General features: G+C 41.4%; 3 protein-coding genes, 1 long non-coding RNA gene and 1 pseudogene across 7 annotated transcripts; 3 read left to right on the forward strand and 2 right to left on the reverse strand.

Annotated features, from left to right (window-relative positions):
* The first annotated feature begins 1140 nt into the window (after positions 1-1140).
* On the forward strand, positions 1141-4563 carry LOC137735500 (protein DYAD). Its single transcript, XM_068474931.2, has 8 exons — positions 1141-1354; positions 1477-1580; positions 1704-2425; positions 2553-2936; positions 3031-3145; positions 3245-3361; positions 3458-4087; positions 4197-4563. The coding sequence occupies exons 1-8, from the start codon at positions 1228-1230 to the stop codon at positions 4329-4331; spliced, it is 2334 nt and encodes a 777-aa protein (XP_068331032.2). The 5' UTR covers positions 1141-1227; the 3' UTR covers positions 4332-4563.
* A 249-nt stretch (positions 4564-4812) lies between these two features.
* On the reverse strand, positions 4813-5197 carry LOC148695990 (uncharacterized). Its single transcript, XR_015964181.1, has 2 exons — positions 5068-5197; positions 4813-4951 (listed from the first exon to the last, which is right to left on the reverse strand). It is a non-coding gene; the product is annotated as an uncharacterized LOC148695990 (long non-coding RNA).
* Positions 5198-6433: 1236 nt separating this feature from the next.
* On the reverse strand, positions 6434-9704 carry LOC137734655 (putative disease resistance RPP13-like protein 3). Of its 2 annotated transcripts, none has more exons than XM_068473912.2 (2): positions 6835-9704; positions 6434-6744 (listed from the first exon to the last, which is right to left on the reverse strand). In XM_068473912.2, exon 1 carries the CDS (start codon positions 9500-9502, stop codon positions 6857-6859), a length of 2646 nt encoding a protein of 881 aa, XP_068330013.2. In that variant the 5' UTR covers positions 9503-9704; the 3' UTR covers positions 6434-6744; positions 6835-6856. The 2 variants fall into 2 exon arrangements, with proteins under 2 accessions (XP_068330013.2, XP_088552921.1); XM_088696795.1 differs by having other exon boundaries at positions 6434-6733; positions 6835-9682.
* A 2582-nt stretch (positions 9705-12286) lies between these two features.
* Positions 12287-17763, forward strand: LOC137734073 (splicing factor-like protein 1 pseudogene; annotated as a pseudogene). Of its 2 annotated transcripts, none has more exons than XR_015964182.1 (2): positions 12287-14754; positions 15546-17763. The product of XR_015964182.1 is annotated as a splicing factor-like protein 1 pseudogene, transcript variant X1 (transcript). The 2 variants fall into 2 exon arrangements; XR_015964183.1 differs by having other exon boundaries at positions 15657-17763.
* Positions 17764-18899: 1136 nt separating this feature from the next.
* On the forward strand, positions 18900-21811 carry LOC137735663 (uncharacterized). Its single transcript, XM_068475112.2, has 9 exons — positions 18900-19083; positions 19177-19235; positions 19343-19412; positions 20099-20132; positions 20224-20471; positions 20559-20622; positions 20729-20817; positions 20914-21153; positions 21441-21811. The coding sequence occupies exons 1-9, from the start codon at positions 19048-19050 to the stop codon at positions 21588-21590; spliced, it is 990 nt and encodes a 329-aa protein (XP_068331213.2). The 5' UTR covers positions 18900-19047; the 3' UTR covers positions 21591-21811.
* Positions 21812-22264: the final 453 nt, after the last annotated feature.

A 22264-nucleotide genomic window follows, 5' to 3' on the forward strand; every position in this document is an offset into this window, starting at 1 on the left:
TTGATGAGTTAAGGAGTAACGGTCACGGATTTTTATTGAGAAGCCAATGCTTCAATTAGATTAAAAATTAAAGAACCATTGCTACCATTTTCTCAAACTATATTTCAAGAACAAGAAGAAAAACATTGTACTTCTTATTATATGCTACAACATATATAAGAAATGAAATTAGACAAATCAGGCCGATTGATATTTGAAAGTAGAAAGGAAATATACGGATAGCAATTTTGTCCCACAGAAGCTCTCTTCGTGCATGTGCTAATGTTCTGAAAAAACGGTGTTATTATCGTTTATTCACTTTTTCCAACATAAAAACTAAGTTGTATCATTTTGGTGCATTTTAAGCTAGTCAGTATTTTTTTTTTTTTTTTTGTTCTTGGCTTGAAGGGACGTTAAACTTTAGCCTCTATTAATATAAAGGGACGAACTTTCGACATGTGACAAATTTTAGTGTGGCAGGGCCCTATTTTATAATTGTCTACTATGTGACATTACAACATAAAATGTTATGATGTTATTTCCAATTTCTACGCATTTCACCGAAAATTCCTCTGCCCCTACCATACTTAGCTTGATAGTTTCCACCGCCTATCCAGAGTTGAGCCCTGGGAGAAGACCAACTGAAGAACAATCCTCTCTCTCTCTCTCTCTCTCTCTCTCTCTCTCTCTCTCTCTCTCTCTCTCCCCCCATTCCGTTACTGTCCCGCTAACAATTTCCATCCCATCAAACCCCCAACGCGCCAAACCCAACGTCACCCAGACCACATCCAACGGCCTAAGAATCCCAACTTCAACAAACTAAAACACATCCAACGCCCCGCATTAAAAGCTCAGTAACCCACCCAATCAAAACCCTTCTCATTCCAAACTCACAGCTACTCTGGTCTCCCACGCGCCAAGACAAACGCGCGTGACGAATCCGCCGTGCGCGAAGTTATCGCGTTCATGCAGCAGAACGCAAAACTCAGCAGAGCCAAACGACGTCGACTCGTCCGCAGCATCTCTGTAATTATGAGATTACAAACAAAACAAATGAAGAATCAAATTTATCCAACGGTAAATTCTAGACGATTGTTTGGGTAAAACGGTCAATACAACAGCAATATATATATATCCACTGCGGTGAATAGTGTGTGTGTTTTTGGTGGAAGCTGGGGTTTTGAACCGAGTGGTGATTTGTATGGGAGCGTGAAAAGAGTGAGTTTTTTCTCGTTTTTCTAAGAGAAGATGAGGAAGTACTTGGGGAAGAAGCAAGTTCAAAAAAAGCCAGAAAGCAAAAGCACTTTTTTGGCCCGACGTGCTCTGCCCTCCCCTGCTTCTGCTTCTCCTTCTTCCTCCCCAGTTTCTTCGCTCGGTACGTACTTTTATCAAACACCTTTTTCATCTCTTCGTCTTCCTTCTTATTTTTCTGAAAATTTCCGTTTCGTTTCATTTTTTTTCTCTGATGTGGTTATTTCTGATCTGGTTATTTTGCAGATGCTATCGAGCACATTAAAGTCGGATGTTTCTACAAAATCGACCAATCGAAGCTCCATGAAAGAACCGTACCGGAGCAGCTCAAGGGCGTACGGATCGTCATGGTACTATTTCATATTTTCATACACGTAAAACCCACCGATAATTTTCGCCATTGTTGTTGAATCTCGTTCATCTTTTTCAGATTTTCTGGGGTTTTGATTTGGGGTTGTTTGATTTGTATACAGGTGAGTGCAAAGGGTGCGTTTAAAGTGGCAGTGCGGTTTCCGAGCCTTCACTCTCTACGCACTCACATCAACGAAAATGGGTTCCCAAAACCAGATGCCAAGCAGATTCCGGCGTTCGACGAGAAGTACGTGATGTCGCCGGATATGGCGTCAGAGGTACTTTACCGGAGAATCCCACCTCAGGAGATGGTTGATCAGAGCAAAATTTGGAGCTTCTGGGCCGTTCGACCTCCGTTGACGAATCACCCGAGAAGCTCGTCGTCGAGCCCAGCAATCGGCGGCGGCGGCGGAGCCATGGATAGTAGCGTGGTTTCTGGGAAGGGCCCGTGTTGGTCCGAGCTCACATTCGCCGGAATGGTGAAGTGGGGCAAGCGGCGGCAGATTCGCTACCTTCGCAGGCACGAGTCGTCGCCGAGCTCTGGCTCTGAAGATTCAGAGAAGGAAAAGGAGGTAATGGAGCTGGAGGACGGTGACGAAGAAGAAGGCGAGGAGACAGAGGAAGAAGTTCATCTTCCTCCTGTTCTGCCATGGAAGATGAACCTCCGGAATCGGAAGCGGAAGCGCCCTGATAACAAGAGAAAGATCAAAGCTCCGACCCCGAAGCGATCAAAATCCAGAGCAAAATGTACGAAGCAGAATAACCAGATTGTAGCAGTTCCTGATGGCAGCAGCAGAAAATTGGCTAAAGTTAAACACACTGTAGCAAGATGGTCCGCAGGAAGGTGAGATTAAGATAATCATATCATTAATTGGGTTTTTATTAATAGGTTAATAATATTTAACTGGGTCGATTTGTTTTTGTAAGATTTTTGGTTTTGATAAACGTGGGTTCTTTTGGGATTTTTGCAGGTACAAGCTGGCGGAGGAGAACATGTTGAAGGTGATGAAGGAGAAAGGGGCGGCGATTGGGAACCCAATACGGAGGCCGGCGCTGAGAGCGGAGGCTCGGAGGCTGATTGGGGACACGGGTTTGCTGGATCATTTACTCAAACACATGGCGGGCAAGGTGGCGCCAGGGGGGACCGAGAGGTTTAGGCGGCGGCACAACGCTGATGGGGCCATGGAGTATTGGCTGGAGAGTGCTGATATGGTCCACATCCGAAAGGAAGCTGGGGTTCAAGATCCCTACTGGACCCCGCCGCCGGGGTGGAAGCCCGGCGATAGCCCCACCCAGGACCCCACTTGTGCAAGAGAGATTAAGGAGCTCCGTGAAGAAATTGACAAGATTAGAAGGTAATTAATCGCGTTTTTAGTATCTTAATCATGGTATTAATCTGTGATTAATTTATTGGTAACTGTTAGTGATACTCTCTCTGGATTTTTTCAGGGAGATGGAGGAGTCCAAGCAGCAAGGGAATGCCGGTTTGGCTATGGCGACCGCTTCAAATTCTTGTTTGACCGGTGTTGACTTGGATCGGGATGGTTCGTTAATCCAGATTAAGGTTGTAATTTGTTCATGATTAATTTTTTTTTTTATTATGGTTGCTTAATCTTGATTAAGTTGCCTAATTAGTGTTTGATGGGGTTTATTAATTTTGCAGGAGGCTTGTGCAGACCTAGAAAAGAAGATAGCTAAAATGGATGAAGAAACGATGGAGTTTGTGACCAAAAAAGAAGAACAAATGGTGGAGTTTACTCAATCTTTGTCCGGAATTAAGGTAATTAATTGCCCCCTAATCACCTTAAATATGTCTGTCTTAATTGCATATGGCGTTGTAATCCATTGATTTATGGAGGTTTAAATGTTAATGCAGGAGAAAATCAGGATGTTTGAATTAAGGAAGGAAGGTGCAGTCACAATTTCAGGAGCACCACCGCCATCTGAAACAGCATCAGCCGGTGAGAAGAAAGAAGAAGATAAACTAAGCGGCGGAGACATGGCGGCTGCGGCGGCGGAGGACAAGGCGACAAAAATAGAGAGGCTGAGGAGTGGGTTCAGGATATGCAAGCCACAAGGCAACTTTCTCTGGCCAGACATGGGCAGCCCCACCAAGATTCCTAGTCCTTCTTCCCAGGTTCTGGCCCCACCACATGACCCCCTTGTGGTCCCCACCCCACCCTCATCCACCTCCTCCGCCTCCCGCCACCTCATCAGCCCCACCACTCCACCTGTGAAGCCGGTAGCTGAGCGTGGTCCAGCGACCACCACCACATTGTGCAATGTGACCACAATACCCTCTGCCCCTCCGATTTTCGCTCCTCCACCCGTCCTGGCCCCACAGCAAACTCAGAGTTCCACTACCATCACCATCAGTAAAACCCTACTCTTAAACCTCAACGAGCTCCCTGCAGCTGCAGCACCAAACCCTAACCCCCAAACCAGCTGCGAGGCTACCAGGACTGTCGCCACCTACCACAGAAGGCACCACCACCATCTGCCACTTGTACGCCTCTCACCCCCTTCTCAATTAATCATCTCCTCAGTCTTAATTATGTAATTAAATTTAATCAATCACATTTTGTTTCATTTAATTGTGGGGAAATAATACACAGATGGTGAAGGAGGAGGACGACGGAGATGCAAGAAACGGTGACGATTGGTGTGCCTCTCCTGCTTCCACGTGGAAGGAAGAGAAGTGGTTGATGGCTTTGGCCATGGGAACTCCTGGCACTTCTTTGGAGTGTTGATTTTGGACCGTTGGATCAATCTTGCAGCAGGAGCTAAATACATATAGGATATACCTTATAGGGCTACTTTATAATTGTAGGAAATTGGCGGGTATAGAAATAATTGTATCTAGGTATACATGATTATTAGGGATTTTGCATTATAGTCCAAAATATTAGGTTTTTTGCGGAAACAGCTGATGTGCCGCTTTGGGCTCCTACAATTTATGTGATTGAGAATTAGGAGGGAAAATGATTTAAAACTACTTGAAATTAAGAAGCAATTAGCCCCAATCTTGTCATTGTGGTAAGATTAAGGAAAGGAAACAAGAGACTTTTCCGGGTAAGGACTGGCTAGTGCCTAGTTGAGTTGGCAACTTGGAACTTTGGAAGTGAGTCCAAAAGGATAAGCTCTCTCAACATAGAGTTCGTTTGGATGTGAGCGTTTTTGGTGAAAATATTGGACATAACAAGAACAGTGGAAACTAAGCTAAGCATCAAATGATCAAGTAACATTGCTTTGCTACAGCAGAACATTGACCTTAACAAGTTTGAACGTACAAGCACAAAGTTTGTTCTTGTCGAATGTTTCCTCATCTTCCCTCCTCGCCTTAACACGCGAGCGGAACACATGATTCAAACTGTTTCAGCACAAAAGGGTGCAGAACACATTCAGAATTTGATTGAAGCTGGTGAAGAATGAAAACGTTAGAAACTACAGTACTGATTAGTCCATGGCAGAAAGATGAAGATGAACCTGGTGCCAGCAGATTGCAGGACGATCACGACTTTATGATAGAGGGAACATGATGGATTTTGTGATGGTATTGTCCTCGCGGATGATCTACGAATCTTCCTGACATCCCTTTGAGCTCCAACACTTGGAGAGCAGTTACATACTTCATACCTTTAGGGAGCTTCCGTAACCACTTATGGTTGGTGATTTGCAAACTTTTAAACTTTGGCATTGCACTTTCTTCAACTTCTAACTCTTCCAAATTTTCCAATAATTCCAGCTCCAAAAGCTCAACTTGGAGCAAACCGTTGGCAGAGAATTTCAGTTTCTTTCCATAGGATTGTTGTTAAGACAAGAATGATACAAGATCGACTGATTGAGATTTGGTGGGAATTCTTGTGGTAACGGTTGGTTTCGTATCTTGTCTCTCAGTTGATGTGATGAATCAAAATTCAAAACAAAGAGTTCTCTCTTCTTACTCTTAGTCTGGGCATTCCGAGAATTCAACAGACATTTGCCTTTGTTCCGGGTATTCATAGACTAAACAGAGCTTGGTAGTTTGTGTTTCTTAATTTCCATCTTCTTTCTTCGAGTTCCTGCTGCATCAATTTGCTCCCTCTCCAATGGTTTTAATGCCATATGCTTCGCGGCTGATGGAAATATCGGAGATTCTTGTGCGGATAGCTGCAAGACCTTTCCCAATCTTGGAGCGCACCTTGAGAGTAAGCGCCTTGAGAGTGAACACGTATCTCTTAACAAATTCCCATCTCTTATAGGCCTCGATCTTGAGAATGTATGTGTCGATGAGGTCTTCAGCGTCATAAGCAGCGTTTCTGATATCAGAAACCCAATTGTGCACCTGCAGATCATCTTCATGCTTTGCGTCGGCATTTTTAAGAAGCACTGCATCAGCTTGAGCTTGTATCTCAACACCTGCATTTGGGGGCGAACATCCTTGGGAAGTTCGATTTTAGCAAGTACATCAGCTACCCTTTCTAAAACAAAACCAACAACAGTTTCTGCTGTGTTAGGTTCAACAGAAAAATGATAACAAGGCTAAAACAAAACCGACAACTAATTATTCGGATGATTTTGCTTCAACCCAGTTCCCACTAAGTCTTGGCATTTCCAGGAAACTTAGAGGAAGCTTGGTGTAGTCTATCACTGTCAACTTGCTTTCTTCTTTGTCGACATCGAAATATGAACTAATGAAAGAGCAACGAAAGGACACGGAAAGCCCACAAAACTAGTTTCACACGGCATCAAGATACAGTGAACTTTTCTAGAAAACTGTCACTATCTTTTGTTACAGTTCCAACATCTTTCTAAGAAAAAGAGCCTACTTTGATAAGCATATAAAATTATTGGAAAATTCATTGGCATCTAATTTCGTGACAAACACTATGATATATTGATATGTGAATTATACAAGGCATATATGGATATTCAAATTGAATAAAAATCAGAAAATGAAATTAAGAATGGCTAGAATTACAATCAATCTTGAATGTTTCTTGAGCTTAAAGCAAGCTATACGCGACCATCGTTTGACTCCTGCAGCTTCTTGTTGCAGAAAGACGCAGTCTGCACTAGTTTATCTTCTGTTGTACACTCACAGTCGCCGCGTCACCCCTCCCCCACCCTGCCCCTAATCATAGAACGAGTGGAACACGTGATCGAAGCTCTTCTGGGAGAAAGCTATGCAGAAAAAATAAAGGTCAGAAAATTTGTTCACTGGTCATAAGTTATTAGTCTTCTGCAGAAAGATAAAAGATGAAGAAGATGAACCTGGTGTCGACAAATTGCACGATTATGACTTTATGATAGAGGGAACATGCTGGACTTTGTGATGGTCTTCTCCTTGCAGCCTATCTATGAATCTTCTTGGCATCCCTTCGAACACCAACTCTTGGAGAGTAGTTATGCACTTAATTTCTTCAGGGAGCATCCGTAACTGCTGGCAGTCAGTGATCTGTAAACTCCTAAGCTTCGGCATTGCACTTTCTTCAACTTCCAACTCTTCCAAAGAATCCAAGAATTCAAGCTCTAGATACTCGAGTTGTGGAAAGCCGTTGGCAGAAAATTTCAGTTTTTTTCCATGGTAAGAAGAATGTTTTAGTCTAAGAACAAATAGATAAGGCAGCTTCTCAAGTATCTCCAAAGGATTGTTTTCAAGACGGGATTGATGCAAGATCAACTGGTTGAGATTTGGAGGGAATTCATGTGGGTTAGGTAGCTTACTTATCCCTCCGCTCAGATGCAACTTAATGACATGGCGAAGAGAAGAAAGCGCAGAGAGGGATGGAAACAGATAATCCATAGACTTTAAGGACAAGGAGTGGAGGTTCAGAAGATTGACTAAAGAATCAAAAATTTCTGCACGGTTTGTGGCGAAGCTTCCAGTCAATCTCAACTTCCGAAGACTGATTAAATTCGCGGAGTTTATTCCTCTCAAGCTATCAACGTTTATGCCCACCAAAGTCTGGAGGTGTTGGAGAGTATCAATTCGCCACTTGCCAACTAATGGATGAACGTACATGTAAAGATGGCGTAAGCTTTTCATCTTCCATAACACATCAGGAAACCTCAAAATATTGGCATTTCCAAGAATATCAAGAGTCTGCAAGTTGGACAACCATCCTATTTCTTCTGGCACCGACCCTATAGAGCAATGCCTTAACCCCAAGTACTTCAAATGGATCATTTCTCCGATTGCGCTTGGAATTGTCCTCAACTTCATATCTTCTAATTCCAGGACTCTAAGGAGTTTAAAACGTCTGCAGACATCAGAAAGAGAAATTCCACTTTCAATTTGTCGAACCTTAAAGAAGATGAGCGATCGGAGGCTTGGAGTTGACTCATCCGGGGATGAAGAAAAGCCGGAGTAGATAGCATGATGACGGGCTCGAGAGTGAGAACATGGAAATGGGCTGAAGATACTGTACTTCAGATTCGAATGAATATAAAGAAATTCCACTGACTTAGCCTTTGAGATACAGAGGTCTCGCATTAAGTCGTGCAATCGGCAGTGTTTCACCCTATCATTTGCACTCAACCTTGCTGCTTGAACCATGTTTCTATCAATCAGCTCATTCAGATATTCCTCTGCAAGGTCCTCCATCCTTCCATCGTAATATGGGATCAAGCCTTCTGCAATCCATAGCCGAAAAAGTTTACGTGCAGAGAATAAATAGTCCTCAGGAAATAACCCCAAGTAGAGAAAACAAAATTTAAGGTAATAAGGCAAGTCATAATAGCTTAAAGCTAGTATTGCCGACACAGCATTCGGACCACGGGCTAACAGTGCGCGGATGGAGTTCAGAACCCTTTGCCATTCACTCAGCCTTCTTTTCCTTGAAAGCATGCCCCCCAACACAACGATGGCTAGCGGTAGACCAGCACATTTCGCCACAATTTCCTTTCCGATTTCCTCCAATTGTGGAGGACACATTCTCTCAATACTTTCAGTGAATGCTTTCCGGCATAACAACTTCCAACTGTCCTCTTTGCTACGAAATCGCAGTTCATGGGGAAGGCTCTGGGCATCGGCATGCAAAGCGACATTGTTGTTGCGAGTTGTAAGAAATAATTTACTTCCACTGTGATTGTTTGGGAAGGCCTTTGCAAGACTGTCAAAAGCGCCGGTGCTCCATATATCATCTAAAACAATCAGATAGCGTCTCCCTTCCAAAAGTTTATAGAGCACTTCCTCCAACTCGTCTTCTCCCAACTTCGCCGTGTCTTTTGTTCTTGTTGAAACTTGTTTTATAATGCTCACAAGTATGTCTCTTGTTCTGAACTGTTGGGATACATAGACCCAAGCACGGCGATCGAAACAAGTTTGAATGTCAGCATGATTATAGACTTCCTTAGCACAAGTGGTCTTACCAATACCACCCATGCCTACTATTGAAATTGCACGCCATTGATCCTCCGAGACAAGTCGTGCCACCAGAGTTGCTATATCTTCCTCCAGACCAACAATATCCTTATCCTGGCCACGAGGAGTTGATCGCCGCAGCTTCAGTAGTCCTTCATTGGCATGACTCGTTCCTTCACCAGTACTTCTTATGCCGTATGCTTCGTGGCTGATGGAAACGTCAGAGATTCTTGTGCGGAGAAATACAAGGTCTTTCCCAATCTTGTAACGGGCCTTGAGAGTGGAAGCATATCTCTTAACAAAGTTCCATTTCTTGTACTTGTAGGACTCAACTTTGAGGATGTATGTGTCAATGAGGTCTTCAGCATCATAAGCAAGATTTCTGACATCAGAAACCCAATTCCGCACCTGCAAATCGTCTTCTTGCTTTGCATCTGCATCTTTTAAAAAGCACTGCATCCGCTTCAGCTCATCTCTCAGCCGCAGGATTTCCGGGCGAACATCCTTGGGAAGTTGGATTTCACCAAGTACATCAGCAACCCTTTCCAGAACGAAAATAACAACAGCTTCTGCCATGTTACTTTCGACAGAAAATCAGAGAAGCTAATTAGAATTGCAGCTTCTTGGGATGGTTTGGCTTCAACCCCTTTTTTTTTAAGCTCTTAACATTCTTGGTTGCAAGGCAGGACAGTGTTTAGTATTTTCTACGAAGCTTAGAAGAAGCTTGGTGCGGTTTCTGTCACTGCCAACAAGCCAAACTATTTCGCAACGCGGAGATGGACCTAAATGGTGCCCCCAAGTCTTCTTCTACCTTTTTCAACGTCATAACCTAATCTGAATCATGCCCCACACGGAACCAGTTACCACACAGGAAAGGCCAAGGAAACCAGCAAGCACACACCGGCAATTTGACTTGCCGGCCAAGCTAATAAACGGAAAGAAATTTGGTAGAAATGCTTCTGTAAAAACTGAGAAAGATTCACAACGTTGATTTTGTTCATTAATTATTCCAAATTCTTTCATTTGTATTTGTATAGGTCATTTTCATAAATCAAGGATAACCTTAGGCTTATTTTTAGCTACGCTCCTTAAAACTTGATTTTATCTTTACTATCAGAAGTCGTCACTTTACTAGCAGAAACTCAAAATTCGCTCCACTTGAACTCGATTTTGATCCTATTTTGCCCGCTGAAGCTCAAAATTTGTCATTTTACTCTATAAAACTCATAATTCGCTCCATATTTGCCCTAATTTTGTTAATTCTGTTATGTGAGTTTGATTTTGGTGGCTCAAGCATAACAACAGCTTCTGCAAAATCATAGAAGCTAATTAGAATTGCAGCTTACTGAGATGGTTTGGCTTCAACCCATTTTCCTTTAAGCTCTTAACATTCTTGGTTGCAAGGCAGGACAATGTTTAGTATTTTCTACGAAGCTGAGGGGAAGCTCGGTGTGGTGTCTGTCACTGTCAACAAACCAAACTATTTGCGACGCGGAGATGAAGACCTAAATGGCGCCCACAAGTCTTCTTCTACCTTTTGTCAACATCATAACACAAACTAACCAGTTACCACACAAGGAAGGCCAAGGAAATTAAGTTAAATGGGGTCTTCGTCTTCAAATAACTAGATGGGGAAACCAGCAAGCATAAACCGACCATTTGACTTGCCGACCAAGCTAATAAATTATTATAATAGTTTCGAATCCTTCCATGATATACCATCTTCAAAATATTAGGCATGCAGTGCTAGACAAACGCAATAGGCATACAGTGTGTAGGCCGAGACCACCAGAAGGGTGCTAGGCCAGACCACTAGAAGAGTGCTCTAGTTAAACCACCAGGTTAATAGACCAAAAAAGCATAAAGAAAGGGATCATTTCCAGATTTTTTTCATCCTAATCCATCAAGTTTGAAAATCCGAATCATTGAAATTTGATCCAACGGTTAAAGTTATTATAACTTTTAAAGTAAAATTCTGTTTGTAATCATTGAATCAAATTTTAATTATTCAGATTTTTAAATTTGATAGATTAGAATGAATGGATTTGTAACGAGCTTCTTTCCAAAAAAAAAGTCATGACTTGTTTTTGTGTGTCAGAACAGCACCAATAAAGGAAAAGGAAAAGAAAAATAAGGTAGTTCTCTCCTTTTTGACTTTTGAAGGAGCCAAAAGACTAAAAAAAAACAATGGAAAAAGAAAGGAAACAAAAAGGAAAAGATGCCCTTTGGCCAGGCTGCGGCAAATAAAGAAAATATAAACAAAAATACTACAGGTACCTTTTGTTTGTCCCAATTTGATGCTCTTGTAGACCCTCACATGCAAAAGAAAGAGAAAGAAGGGTTACTGTTTCTTGCTGCTCGGTGGAAGAGAGAGAGTAAAAGAGCCCTCATTTCTTCTCTGCTCGACCGCGCACCAGCAGAAACAAGGAAACCACATAAGAAAATAAACACGTTGAATACTTTGTTATTTTATTTATTTTTTAGGGTTTACAATATATTGGTACATACTTCTTATTCTACAAAGAATATAATTACAAAGATCACAATTAATTATAAATCGTAATCCTACCTAAAATATGACTCTTAGAATATTTAGAAATTGAGGCTCAAATCAACACCCCTCAACTTAGTGCATAGATATCATACATGCCTAACTTGATAATTTGATTCTTTAAAAACTTTACTAGATACTCCATGAGAAAGAACATCAGCTAGCTACCCCTCTGAATTAACAAACGGTATATACGCAACCTTCATGTCAAGATTTTTCTTAACAAAATATCGATCAACTTTCATGGTTTGTTCGATTATGTTTACTAGGTTATCTGCTATCTTCCTTGTAGATTTATTGTCACAATGTAACTTCATAACCTTTTTTTGACAAATAACCATTTTTTAATTGCGACGAATTCTTTAGTATGGTTCCTCTAAATTATGGTGTTCAACATGTGTGTTCGCCCACGCATACTAACAAAAGTAAGACACTAACTATATTTTTGCATCACTTAAGTCCATCCATGGTCTCACCCGTGTAGAAGAATTTATCTTGCTTACCTAATGCGTTACTGCAACATTTTCGATCCTATTTATCAAGCAATATCGAAAGCGAGGAACTTGAACAAAGGATATCAAGTTTAGAAGCGAAGACGTTTAATTACTTGAGTTAGAACTCCTTTGTTTGTCAACTTCGTTTTGTACATGAAAATTATAAAATTATTTAGTTATTTTATAAGTTTGATTTTAAACTTTTAATTGGATAGGTGTGTGTATATAAAGTTGGGCTGGGCCTAGGTCGTTAGTTTTGCCACCATTTGCTATGGGCCCATCCTACTATAAATATTCGGAGACTCGTCGTCCCGCTTTCTTTTTACCAAACAAAAAATTTTCGTCTTCGGGAGCAAACACACATCTCTCTCTGGACTCCCTCTGGCACTCGAAGCTTCTCCAATCTCAAATCCTCAAATCCATGGAGGCAGCTCTTCCATCAAACCCTAACCCTCCTCCTCCAATCGAATCCCTAGATCCTCATCCCCCTCCTCCTGCCGAAACCCTAGCCTCAGATTCGAATGGCCCGCCTCAACCGCCGCCCACTGAAACCCTAGCTTCCGATGCTCAAAACCCCTTCCCAAATCCCCAGGCCGCTACTGAGAACGGTACTTCGACTGACGCCTGCAAGAAGCTTGCTATTACGAAGCCGCTGTTGTCGGAAAACGGATTGACCAACACCAATAGCGGCAACGAAAGGGATGGCTCGGGCGGGGAGGAGGAGACGACCAGCAGGCGCCGCCGCCGCAGCCGGTGGGATCCTCAGCCCGAGTCGGAGAATCAGAGTGGTGGTGGGGAGACGGGCAGTGGGACGAGGAAGAGGAAGTCGCGGTGGGCGGATGAGGAGCCGAAGGCGATTCAGCTGCCGGATTTCATGGGAGGTATTGAGTTTGATCCAGAAATTCAAGCTTTGAATAGTAGGTTGCTTGAGATTAGTCGAATGCTGTCTTCGGGTTTGCCCTTAGATGATCGTCCCGAAGGGGCTAGGTCTCCTTCGCCGGAACCTATATATGATAACATGGGAATTAGGATTAATACTAGAGAGTTCCGTGCCCGTGAAAGGTTGAACAAAGAGAGGCAGGAAATTATTGCTCAGATTATTAAGAGGAACCCGGCATTTAAGCCCCCGGCTGATTACAGGCCACCCAAGCTTCATAAGAAGCTTTACATACCGATGAAGGAATATCCCGGATACAATTTTATCGGACTTATCATTGGGCCAAGAGGTAATACGCAGAAGAGGATGGAGAAAGAAACTGGTGCAAAAATTGTCATTAGGGGTAAAGGTTCGGTGAAAGAAGGCAGGTCGCAACAGAAGAGGGATTTGAAACCTGACCCTTCCGAGAACGAGGACTTGCATGTTTTGGTTGAGGCAGATACACAAGACGCTCTTGATGCTGCGGCTGGGATGGTGGAGAAACTCTTGCAGCCTGTTGATGAGGTGTTGAATGAGCATAAGAGGCAACAACTTAGGGAACTTGCGGCATTGAATGGGACAATAAGGGATGAGGAGTATTGTAGGTTGTGTGGTGAGCCGGGGCACCGTCAGTATGCTTGTCCATCACGTACTTCGACCTTCAAGAGCGATGTTCTTTGTAAGATATGTGGTGATGGTGGGCATCCAACCATTGATTGCCCAGTGAAGGGTACAACTGGGAAGAAAATGGATGATGAGTATCAGAACTTCTTGGCTGAGTTGGGGGGGACAGTTCCTGAATCCACAACTAAGCAGACCGCTACGTTGGCACTTGGCCCAGGCAATAGTACATCAAGCAATCCTCCTTGGGCTAACAGTACTAGCAGCACTAGCAGTGCATCATCACATCCAGGCTTGGGATCAACTGGAGTCAAGCCGGTCAAGGACTATGACGAGACAAACTTGTACATTGGATACTTGCCGCCTACCCTTGATGACGATGGTTTAATCCGATTGTTTTCAGCGTTTGGTGATATTGTGATGGCCAAAGTTATCAGGGACCGGGTTACTGGAGCGAGTAAGGGTTATGGTTTTGTGAAGTATGGAGATGTTCAAATGGCTAATAATGCAATTGCAAGCATGAATGGTTATCGCCTAGAGCAGCGAACCATTGCTGTCAGAGTTGCCGGCAAGCCTCCGCAGCCTGCTGGACCTCCAGCATCGGCAATGCCCACATACCCCGTTCCCCAGCCTGTTGCTTCCTTTCCATCCCAGCAGTTTACCCCCGGTGGTCCTCTTGGGAATGCACCACCTACTAGCTATGCGAGTACTCCTGTTCCATGGGGACCCCCTGTTCCTCCTCCTTATGCTCCTTATGCTCCGCCGCCTCCACCTCCCCCGGGTTCAACCATGTATCCTCCTCCCATGCCGGGTCAACATATGTCTCCTTATGGTGCACGATACCCTCCTCCCCCTGGTGCACCACCTCAACCGATGACTTCAAGTGAAGCACAACACAGTTATCCCCCTCCAGGAGTTCAATCTGAACACAATGTCTCTACCCAATCTCTACAAACTAATCTGTATGGTGGCTCCTCAGCACCAATGCCACCAAACGGCCAACACACTTATCCTGCTGCTTCATATGGCTACTCATCTTACTACAATGCAGTTCCACCACCTCCACCTCCCCCCGGCCCTGTACCTGGATCAACTGCAGACCAATCTCAGAACATTGGTAACGTTCCATGGGCCACGAGTGCTCCGGTTCACCCTCCTGCTTCTTCTGCGGAAAAGACAACTTATGGTGCAGATGCAGAGTATGAGAAGTTCATGGCAGAAATGAAATGAAAATCCAAGCTGATAGGTATGCATTGCACATTTTTTCTTTAGTCCTGGTTATACAAATTATGTTTTGGTATTTTTGGATGCTTAGTTGTTGTGTTGCTTTGATTTTTTATCCATTTGAACTGGCCGGGGTTTTTCATATCTACAAAAATACTAACCTGTGTCAAAATATAGAAATAAATATCCAGCACTTCAACTATAGAGTCCATTACTTACAAGAATTTTGACTCAATTAGTCTCTCTTGCTCCCTCCTGGTTATGTGAGTGAGCTTTGGGTTTCTCACTTTTTATTGGGGTGGGTGAATGATGGGTACTGTTTATTAATTTACTTTATAAATTTCCACTTTTTATTTTACGCTGGGACTTCACTTGGTCTTTTGTATTTATGAAGGTTGATTACAGCAACAGATGATCATACCATTGTTGTAAGTATATGATTCCCCAGGAAAGTTCTGGATATCTATCCTGGCTCTTGTACAATTTTTCCTATGGTTCTCTTTTTCTGGAATTATGGCACTGGTTTGTACTATAAGGCGTGATGGACACTAACACAAGCCCTCGCTTCCATCCCCTCTGGATGGAAATGAAGCAGATTGTGCATTTCTGTGTTTAATTGAATCACCCAAAAAGCTTGTTGTGCAGGGATGGTCTTCAAAGTCACATGGCTAGGATTACATTTATAGTTTCCATTCTTATGCTTGAGGGACACTCATATCTGATTTTTCTATATATTGTGCTGTATAAGTCATTTATATCTGGTTTTTGCAGTACTTGACCCTTCTTCATTGCCATTATGTAAAATTTTGACAGGACTGATGTTTCTTGGAGCTCTTGTGAACTGATTTCTTACCTCTTGCCATGACTTTGTTGAAGTTTGGGACTCACATCTTTAACCTTGCTGTAATGTTATGACCTTTGCAGAGACGTGGGCTGGAACTTCCGTTGATCGTTTCATGTTGGAGAAGTCATCTTAAACAGTATTATTCATATTATTTTGGGTGCTTATGTTGGACTTAATTTTTTTATTTTTCTTGTTACTTATCTCTCCTACAAATTCTAGTTACTAATTTCTCCTTGTTCAAATTTCTTCTGAACGTACACTATTTGGTACTAATGTTTTGTGATGTTATATTGGGTTGCATAACTAGTTTTGTTGATTGGCCTAACTGTTTTGCCTTTCTAGTTTTTATTGTAAACAAGTTTTAACCTTAAGGACCCTAAGCTTTTCCGCCTGCCATGGTTCTGACGCTGCTTCAGTGATGCGTTATCGTTCCATTTTAAAAAGGTAATCATGCCTTGCAACTCGAGGCATTCTTGGTAGGTGGAAGATAATGTTGTTATGTTTTTGCTTATCTGTGTTTCTGTATAATACAATGGGATATTGATGTCCTTTTCAAGTTTTCCTTTGGCAGGTAAAAGAAATCATTCATGTATTGGTTATCTCTTTTTTTTTTTTGAATATCCAGAGTTTTGGTGGTGTATTTGACCACTTCCATAAATTTTACACTTGTATTGGCATCTTAGTAAAACTAACCCCTGGTCATAACCTAAATTATGAAATCTTGAGTGTTGCAATGATTTGTTGAGGTTTCATTTGGGCGAGTACGAATATGGTACAAATTGTTGCAAGTAGAAGAGAGTTTCAGGAAAAAATGAAATTGTGTTGGTTTTGGGATGAATGTTGGCGGATAGAATAGTTGATGGTAGCAGCTGTTTGTAAAAACAATCTTATTGAACTATCTCGATGAGGATTTGGGCATAAGTTGGATTGTATATTTTGTATTAAGTTTGAATACAAGGGTGCACTTGGGCTGGAGAGAGTTGTTGACCATTGCCTAACGTTATAACCCATGAACATGATTGGCTATTTGCAGGCGTTGGATGAGAAAATAACTCTATTTCTATAGTGGGTTAGATTCTTAATTATTTCTTTTACTCAGCAGTTTTAAGGCATGAGGTGTTCCCTTAATTTTTGTGTTTTTGGATTGCTAGGTATTTTTTTATATTGCTTTCGAGTTTTTCTCGATACAAGGCTTGCCCTCCTAATTTAAATGAAGAGAGTAGTTGCATCTCCATTTTTCTCCCTCTTTTCTTCTTTCTTTGTTTCTTTATATTCTTCTTATGTTTCATTTTATATTTTCTATCTGACAAACTATATTTTTGCCCCAAAGTCCTGGTTTTTTCAATAGCTTTTGGAACTCTGAGATGAAGTTTCTGTGAGCAATCGTTCCTTTTACTACTTATCCGTAACTATACCTGCCTTCTCGTCTACACATGTAATTTTTGTCTCAAGAGTGACAGCAATTACACATTTGTATGTATATGTGCCAGAATGCGTGTGTTGGTCTTTAAATGGGTTTTTGGTACATTTCAACTAACTAGCAGCATGCAGAAATTTTGGTCCCCCACTTTTGCCTGGAGTCCTAGTTTGTTGGTTAGAGGGAGTGGGAAGAAGGTTTTATTCTTTCATTGTTTGGAGAGTTGTTTTGTTGGTAATTTGGTATGAGATACTGCTAATCCATTTTATTGTAGCGACCACATCTCCCGTCAGCGGCAATTCACTAACCCTGTCTGCAGATGAGCTCGGACTTGGTTGTTTTTCAGGCTAATTTATGCATTGAAGTTCAGTTGTGTTCAATGTGAACACAGTAGTAGTAGCAACCTTTCCTTTCACTATGTAGTATGTACTCGCGGCAAAGTACTGAGGATCGTGTAGGTCCTTGGTCTCTATGCAAACGCAACTGTGTATATACTAGGTAGTGAGCATTTTCTTTTTACGACTTACAGAGGTATTTCGTTATCTAATTTCTTCAAAGTGGTTGGTGTTACTAGGTTTGACGGATCCTCATGGATGAAGCCACTAGATTTCGAGTTCAAATCGTTCTTCCTAGGTTTGAGCTTTGATTTGGGAAAGAGGAGAAGAACCTGTGTTCTCTCTTGTTGCTGGTTTAGGGCTGTCACTGAGTAGTCCAATTGTGATTCTGTATGCAGATATTTTACAATTGCAGCAATTTTAACCAGTTTCTAATATTTTGTGGCTTTTACTTGTTCGTTCGGACCTCGTTTCGTTATTTCATTGCGTGCTCTGTTGAATTGGCCCTCCTATTTTTGACTGATACTATGTTTAGCCCTTCCTATTGGTAATGTAGATAGGTTTTGCAGGAAACGGTATGTGAATGAAGTGCCGGTTAGTCGGAAGCGGTATACGCTCTGTTGAGGTCGGGGTTCGGTTCTTCCTTTGTTTCGTGTTGAGTGTAGGATGTCTCTATCTCGAGCACAAAAATTGAAATCTAAAAGACCCAAATGATATTGGACGGGCAGTTCAAGAACTAGTTCATTGACATGTGCAAAAACTTGAAAGTTCTTATCCAGATGACGATTGAGATTGGACACGATGTGTTAACGATACAACCGTTAAAATTAAATAGCTAGTTGCAATTGGAATTTAATTTTAATCAATGCGATTACCATTGGTACGTATGGTTGCATAACATATGAGACGATTTTTGGTACATGTGATATTCTAAAACTATTCCAATTTATGGCGTGGGAGATTTCCGATTAGTATTTGGTGCATGGGGAAATTGGGGAATTATGGTATTTGATGCACTTTTTCATTTGGTTGTTAATTGAACTGAAGATTTGATGATCGTGATACGATTATCTATTAAGAAAACTAATGAAAATGATTTGAAATTTTTGAGTTTTAATGATAATGACAAAATAAAGGGTAAAGTGAATAGTACCAAGATTGACTTTTTAATGTAAAAATGTGGTTTTTCGTTAAAGTGAACAGTACAATGAGTTTTTCGTTAAAACTCCCTTATCCATTTGGGAAGTGTGCTATCGAATTTAAGACCATCTAATCGTGATATGCATATTTATTTGGATTTCTGCGTAACTTAAGACCCTCTAATCATAATACGCATATCTATTTGAATGTTTGTCGGATTTGAAACCATCTAATCGTAATGTGCTTATCTATTTTGGATTATAACCAAACTCAAGATTTTTTTTTTTTTTTTTTTTTTTCAAGGTAAGAATTTTATTAAATTCGAGTAGAGATGTTTACATCAGAAGCTAATGTATTAAACATTGCAAACCCTGTTACTAAAAGAGACTTGAGTTGTCCAAGCATTGGGAACGTGATATATCTCATTATTTTAGGGCTCCTATAAACTCTTCCGGATAGCAGCGTTGTAAATTCCATCTGGCCTCCTCCTCGCAAGCGACCTCGGTTCGACACCAGTTGTGTGCAATTTTTTTTCCCCAATTTTCATTTTTTCCGTTATTCTTCTCCGTCGAGAAAGCCATGGATAACGACGATCCCTCCGCCCGTCGCAGAAAGGTAACATCCAGCTTTTTCTCTCTCATCAAATTTCTTGTTCAATTTCACCATAACTCTATCCAGATCTGAAATTCTTGCTCTTCTTCTTTCCAGCGTAGGTTCATTCCCAAAGCCCAACCTCGCAAGAACCGTGAACCAACTGTTCCCACTCCGTAACTCTCATAATTTCACCATCCAATTCCCTTTTAATTTCGTTTTCCGTCAAAATTCATAAGATTATTAGTTTTCATTTGACATTCTTGTGCTGCGAATAATGCAGAGACGCCGACGCCGACGACGATGACGGTCAAGAAACTCGTCGGGCCCAGACTCTGCTAAGTGAGTACAAAGTAAATCTCTCTCGTCTTTCAACTTTTTTTTCTCTCTTTATTGCAGTCCCTTTTTTTTTTCTTTCATTTTCTTGCTTAAACAATTTCTTATTTTTTGTATGTGAATTATTTATTCATTTGTTATTTCTTTTTAATTATTGGGGTTTTTTTATTAATTAAATAAAAAACAGATTAAGCGGCTTTTGGCTTTTTTGAAAAGTTAGGTGAAGTCTAAACAATTTGATCATAGGGTGTGTTTGGTATGGTATTAAATTAGACAAATCCATAATGCTGAAATTTCCTCTTTTGGGGTTTGCGGTTTAGAGTTTAGACTTTCAAAGTTTCATTTTTCATTTGTCGGAAAATGCGATGGATTGCACATATGGGTTGGGCCTATTAGCGAAAAAGGTGTGCCCGTCCTCTTTGCATCTTAAGTTCGAACCTCCTAAATCTCAAGTTTGAGTCACCGTCCCCCGGATATAGAGTAGTTTAGAAACGGAACATAATTCACAATGTCTGTTTTGCCAATATGTGCACAACTGAAATGTGGTTCTCAAGTGTATAACCTGGAATTACTCTTCCGTATGGTGTCTGTTTTCAAAAGGGTTATGGGCTTAGTGTAAGAACACACGCGGATGATTGATTTCTATCAGTTTTGTATAAGCATTAGCTGCACAGATGATTGATTTCTGTTGTTGCATTTACAGGAGAGAAGACGGGGAGCTAAACTCGAAAAGAAATGTAATTTCTCGTTAACTTTGCTTGCACGTTACTTGTTTTCTTTATATTATCCTGGGTTTGCTTCCGTTCATGTTTGCTGTTCAATCTGCAGCCTCCGTGCAAGTTGCGTTTGGTCCTGGAGCAGCGGATGCATCCTCAACTTCTATCAGAACATTTGGAGCTGCAAAGGATGCCGATAGTAGCAAAAGCGGCAGCTTAGTTCTCAAAGGCTCTGATGATGAGCAAAGTCTCTTTACTTTTCCTTCAGCCTCTAATGAAGCTGAAACGGATGTAACTATGGAAGATGCTATTGATGCAGAACCATTTCAGATTGTCAAGAAAAATGATAGAGAATGTTGGGTAAGAACGTGCGCCATATATCTGTCTCTATGTCACTCTATCTCTCTGTATCGCTCTCTCACAAACGCTTCTCTGGTGCTTCTACAGGATTATGAGAATACATACTATCCTACTACTCTCCCTCTCAGGCAACCCAACTCTGGAGACCCAGGTATTCTTTCTGAAAGCTGGAAAACTGAGGGTTTTCGTTACGCAATTGATGGCACTTTTTGTTTGTAGTCGTCTTGTAATTCATAGACCTTTTGTTTTGCTTTTAGAAATCCTTAATGCAAACGAATTCGGGGAGGATGCTGAAAAAGAGTATGATGAGAGCACGATAAATCCTGCTTCAAAACTTGGGCTGCTGGTGCGTATTAGATTAGTAACTTATTTCTGACGCAACAATGTTAAACACTAAACAGAGTGATATATTTGATGGGATGTTGCTAAATTTGCTTGACAGGAGGAAAAAGTGAAAGCGAAGTTGTTATTCGTTCAACTTCCTTCCATTTTGCCATTGACGTCAAAGCCATCAGCTACTGCAAAGGGCAAAGAGAAAGTTGGAAGCTCAACATCGCTGGAGAGCTCAGGCGCTCCAAAGAAGGAAGGTAGTTTCGAAGAGTTGCCAGCCGGATTTTTGGGTAAAATGCTGGTTTACAAGAGCGGAGCAATCAAGTTGAGGCTAGGAGATACCCTCTATGATGTAAGTCACAGCCATTAACTTTCCTTAAACTGAAAGAAAGCACGATTATAGAAACTTCTTATCATTTTTGTTGGTTATATATATGTTAAATCATTTCGTTATCAAGTTCAATGACGTTCGGTTTACTTACCACTTACTCTTACTGTTTCACAATCCATAGAATGATGATTTCGTGTCATCTGTCCGGCACAGAGTAGTTTGTCATTAGCTTTCACCTCCAACTGAGTCCAAGCTAGATTCAAGTACTATGAGAACATAATGTTCATTCATGTGCTTACGATACGCAGGTTTCACCTGGTTCAGACAGCGTGTCTGCTCAAGATGTTGTGGTAGCCAACGCTGCAGAGAAGAAATGCATCGTTCTTGGAGAGCTGCGCCAGCGAGCTGTTGTAACTCCTGATGTGGATTCCCTCCTAAATGTGATTAGCATCGATTGAATGCAGGGATGTCACCAAAATCTTGTGCATATTGAGGTGTAAGTGGGGGAATTATGCACATGAGAAAGCTGAAATGGTAGATATGTAGAGGAAAATCTTGAGAATAAATATGATGCTAGAATTACTGAGGTTGTGTAAGCGGTTGTAGGTGAAAACGAGAAAATTCATCTGGCTAAACAATTTTACTGAATCCATGTGGTTAAACTGTTTTATCTTCGCAATTTTTTTTAGTTAATCCATCTCTTTCAAGGATAACTATTTTTTTTTTTTTTACTGAATCCATGTGGTAACAACAACAACAACAACAAAGTCTTTCAGTATCATAGATATTCGACGTGAAAACGGAGGGCCGCTTATCGACTACCTAACGTCCTCTCCTCCTCCTGGCTTTGGACCAGCTGTGTAAAATAAACTCACACAGTTGTTGTGCACTCATCATAAGAGTATATTTTTTAATATAGAAAGTTTGGAGTACATAGTTAGATTTGTGGAGTGCAAATAACAATTCCCAAACGATATTCTAAAATTTTACCGGATAGGGAATTCGAACTCGGATAAAGAGTGATTAGATGTTCTTGGCCTTTCAAGTGAAAATTGCGTAGTTGGACCTCAACCATTCGAGTTGTGTTTTCGGTTGTAATTGTTGCCAAGGGATTGGGGTGGCAATGAAAAAA

The sequence above is a fragment of the Pyrus communis genome, chromosome 7 (genome assembly GCF_041283825.1).
Source record: "Pyrus communis isolate YQ-2024b chromosome 7, ASM4128382v1, whole genome shotgun sequence".
NCBI lineage: Eukaryota > Viridiplantae > Streptophyta > Magnoliopsida > Rosales > Rosaceae > Pyrus > Pyrus communis.

Coding starts and splice junctions, on each gene's coding strand:
- LOC137735500 (XM_068474931.2), top strand. CDS start 1,228: ATGAGGAAGTACTTGGGGAAGAAGCAAGTTCAAAAAAAGCCAGAAAGC. Junction 1,355..1,476: donor CTCCCCAGTTTCTTCGCTCG/GTACGTACTTTT, acceptor GTTATTTTGCAG/ATGCTATCGAGCACATTAAA. Junction 1,581..1,703: donor AGGGCGTACGGATCGTCATG/GTACTATTTCAT, acceptor ATTTGTATACAG/GTGAGTGCAAAGGGTGCGTT.
- LOC137735663 (XM_068475112.2), top strand. CDS start 19,048: ATGGATAACGACGATCCCTCCGCCCGTCGCAGAAAG. Junction 20,623..20,728: donor ACCCAACTCTGGAGACCCAG/GTATTCTTTCTG, acceptor TTTTGCTTTTAG/AAATCCTTAATGCAAACGAA. Junction 20,818..20,913: donor CTTCAAAACTTGGGCTGCTG/GTGCGTATTAGA, acceptor TTTGCTTGACAG/GAGGAAAAAGTGAAAGCGAA.
- LOC137734655 (XM_068473912.2), bottom strand. CDS start 9,502: ATGGCAGAAGCTGTTGTTATTTTCGTTCTGGAAAGGGTTGCTGATGTA.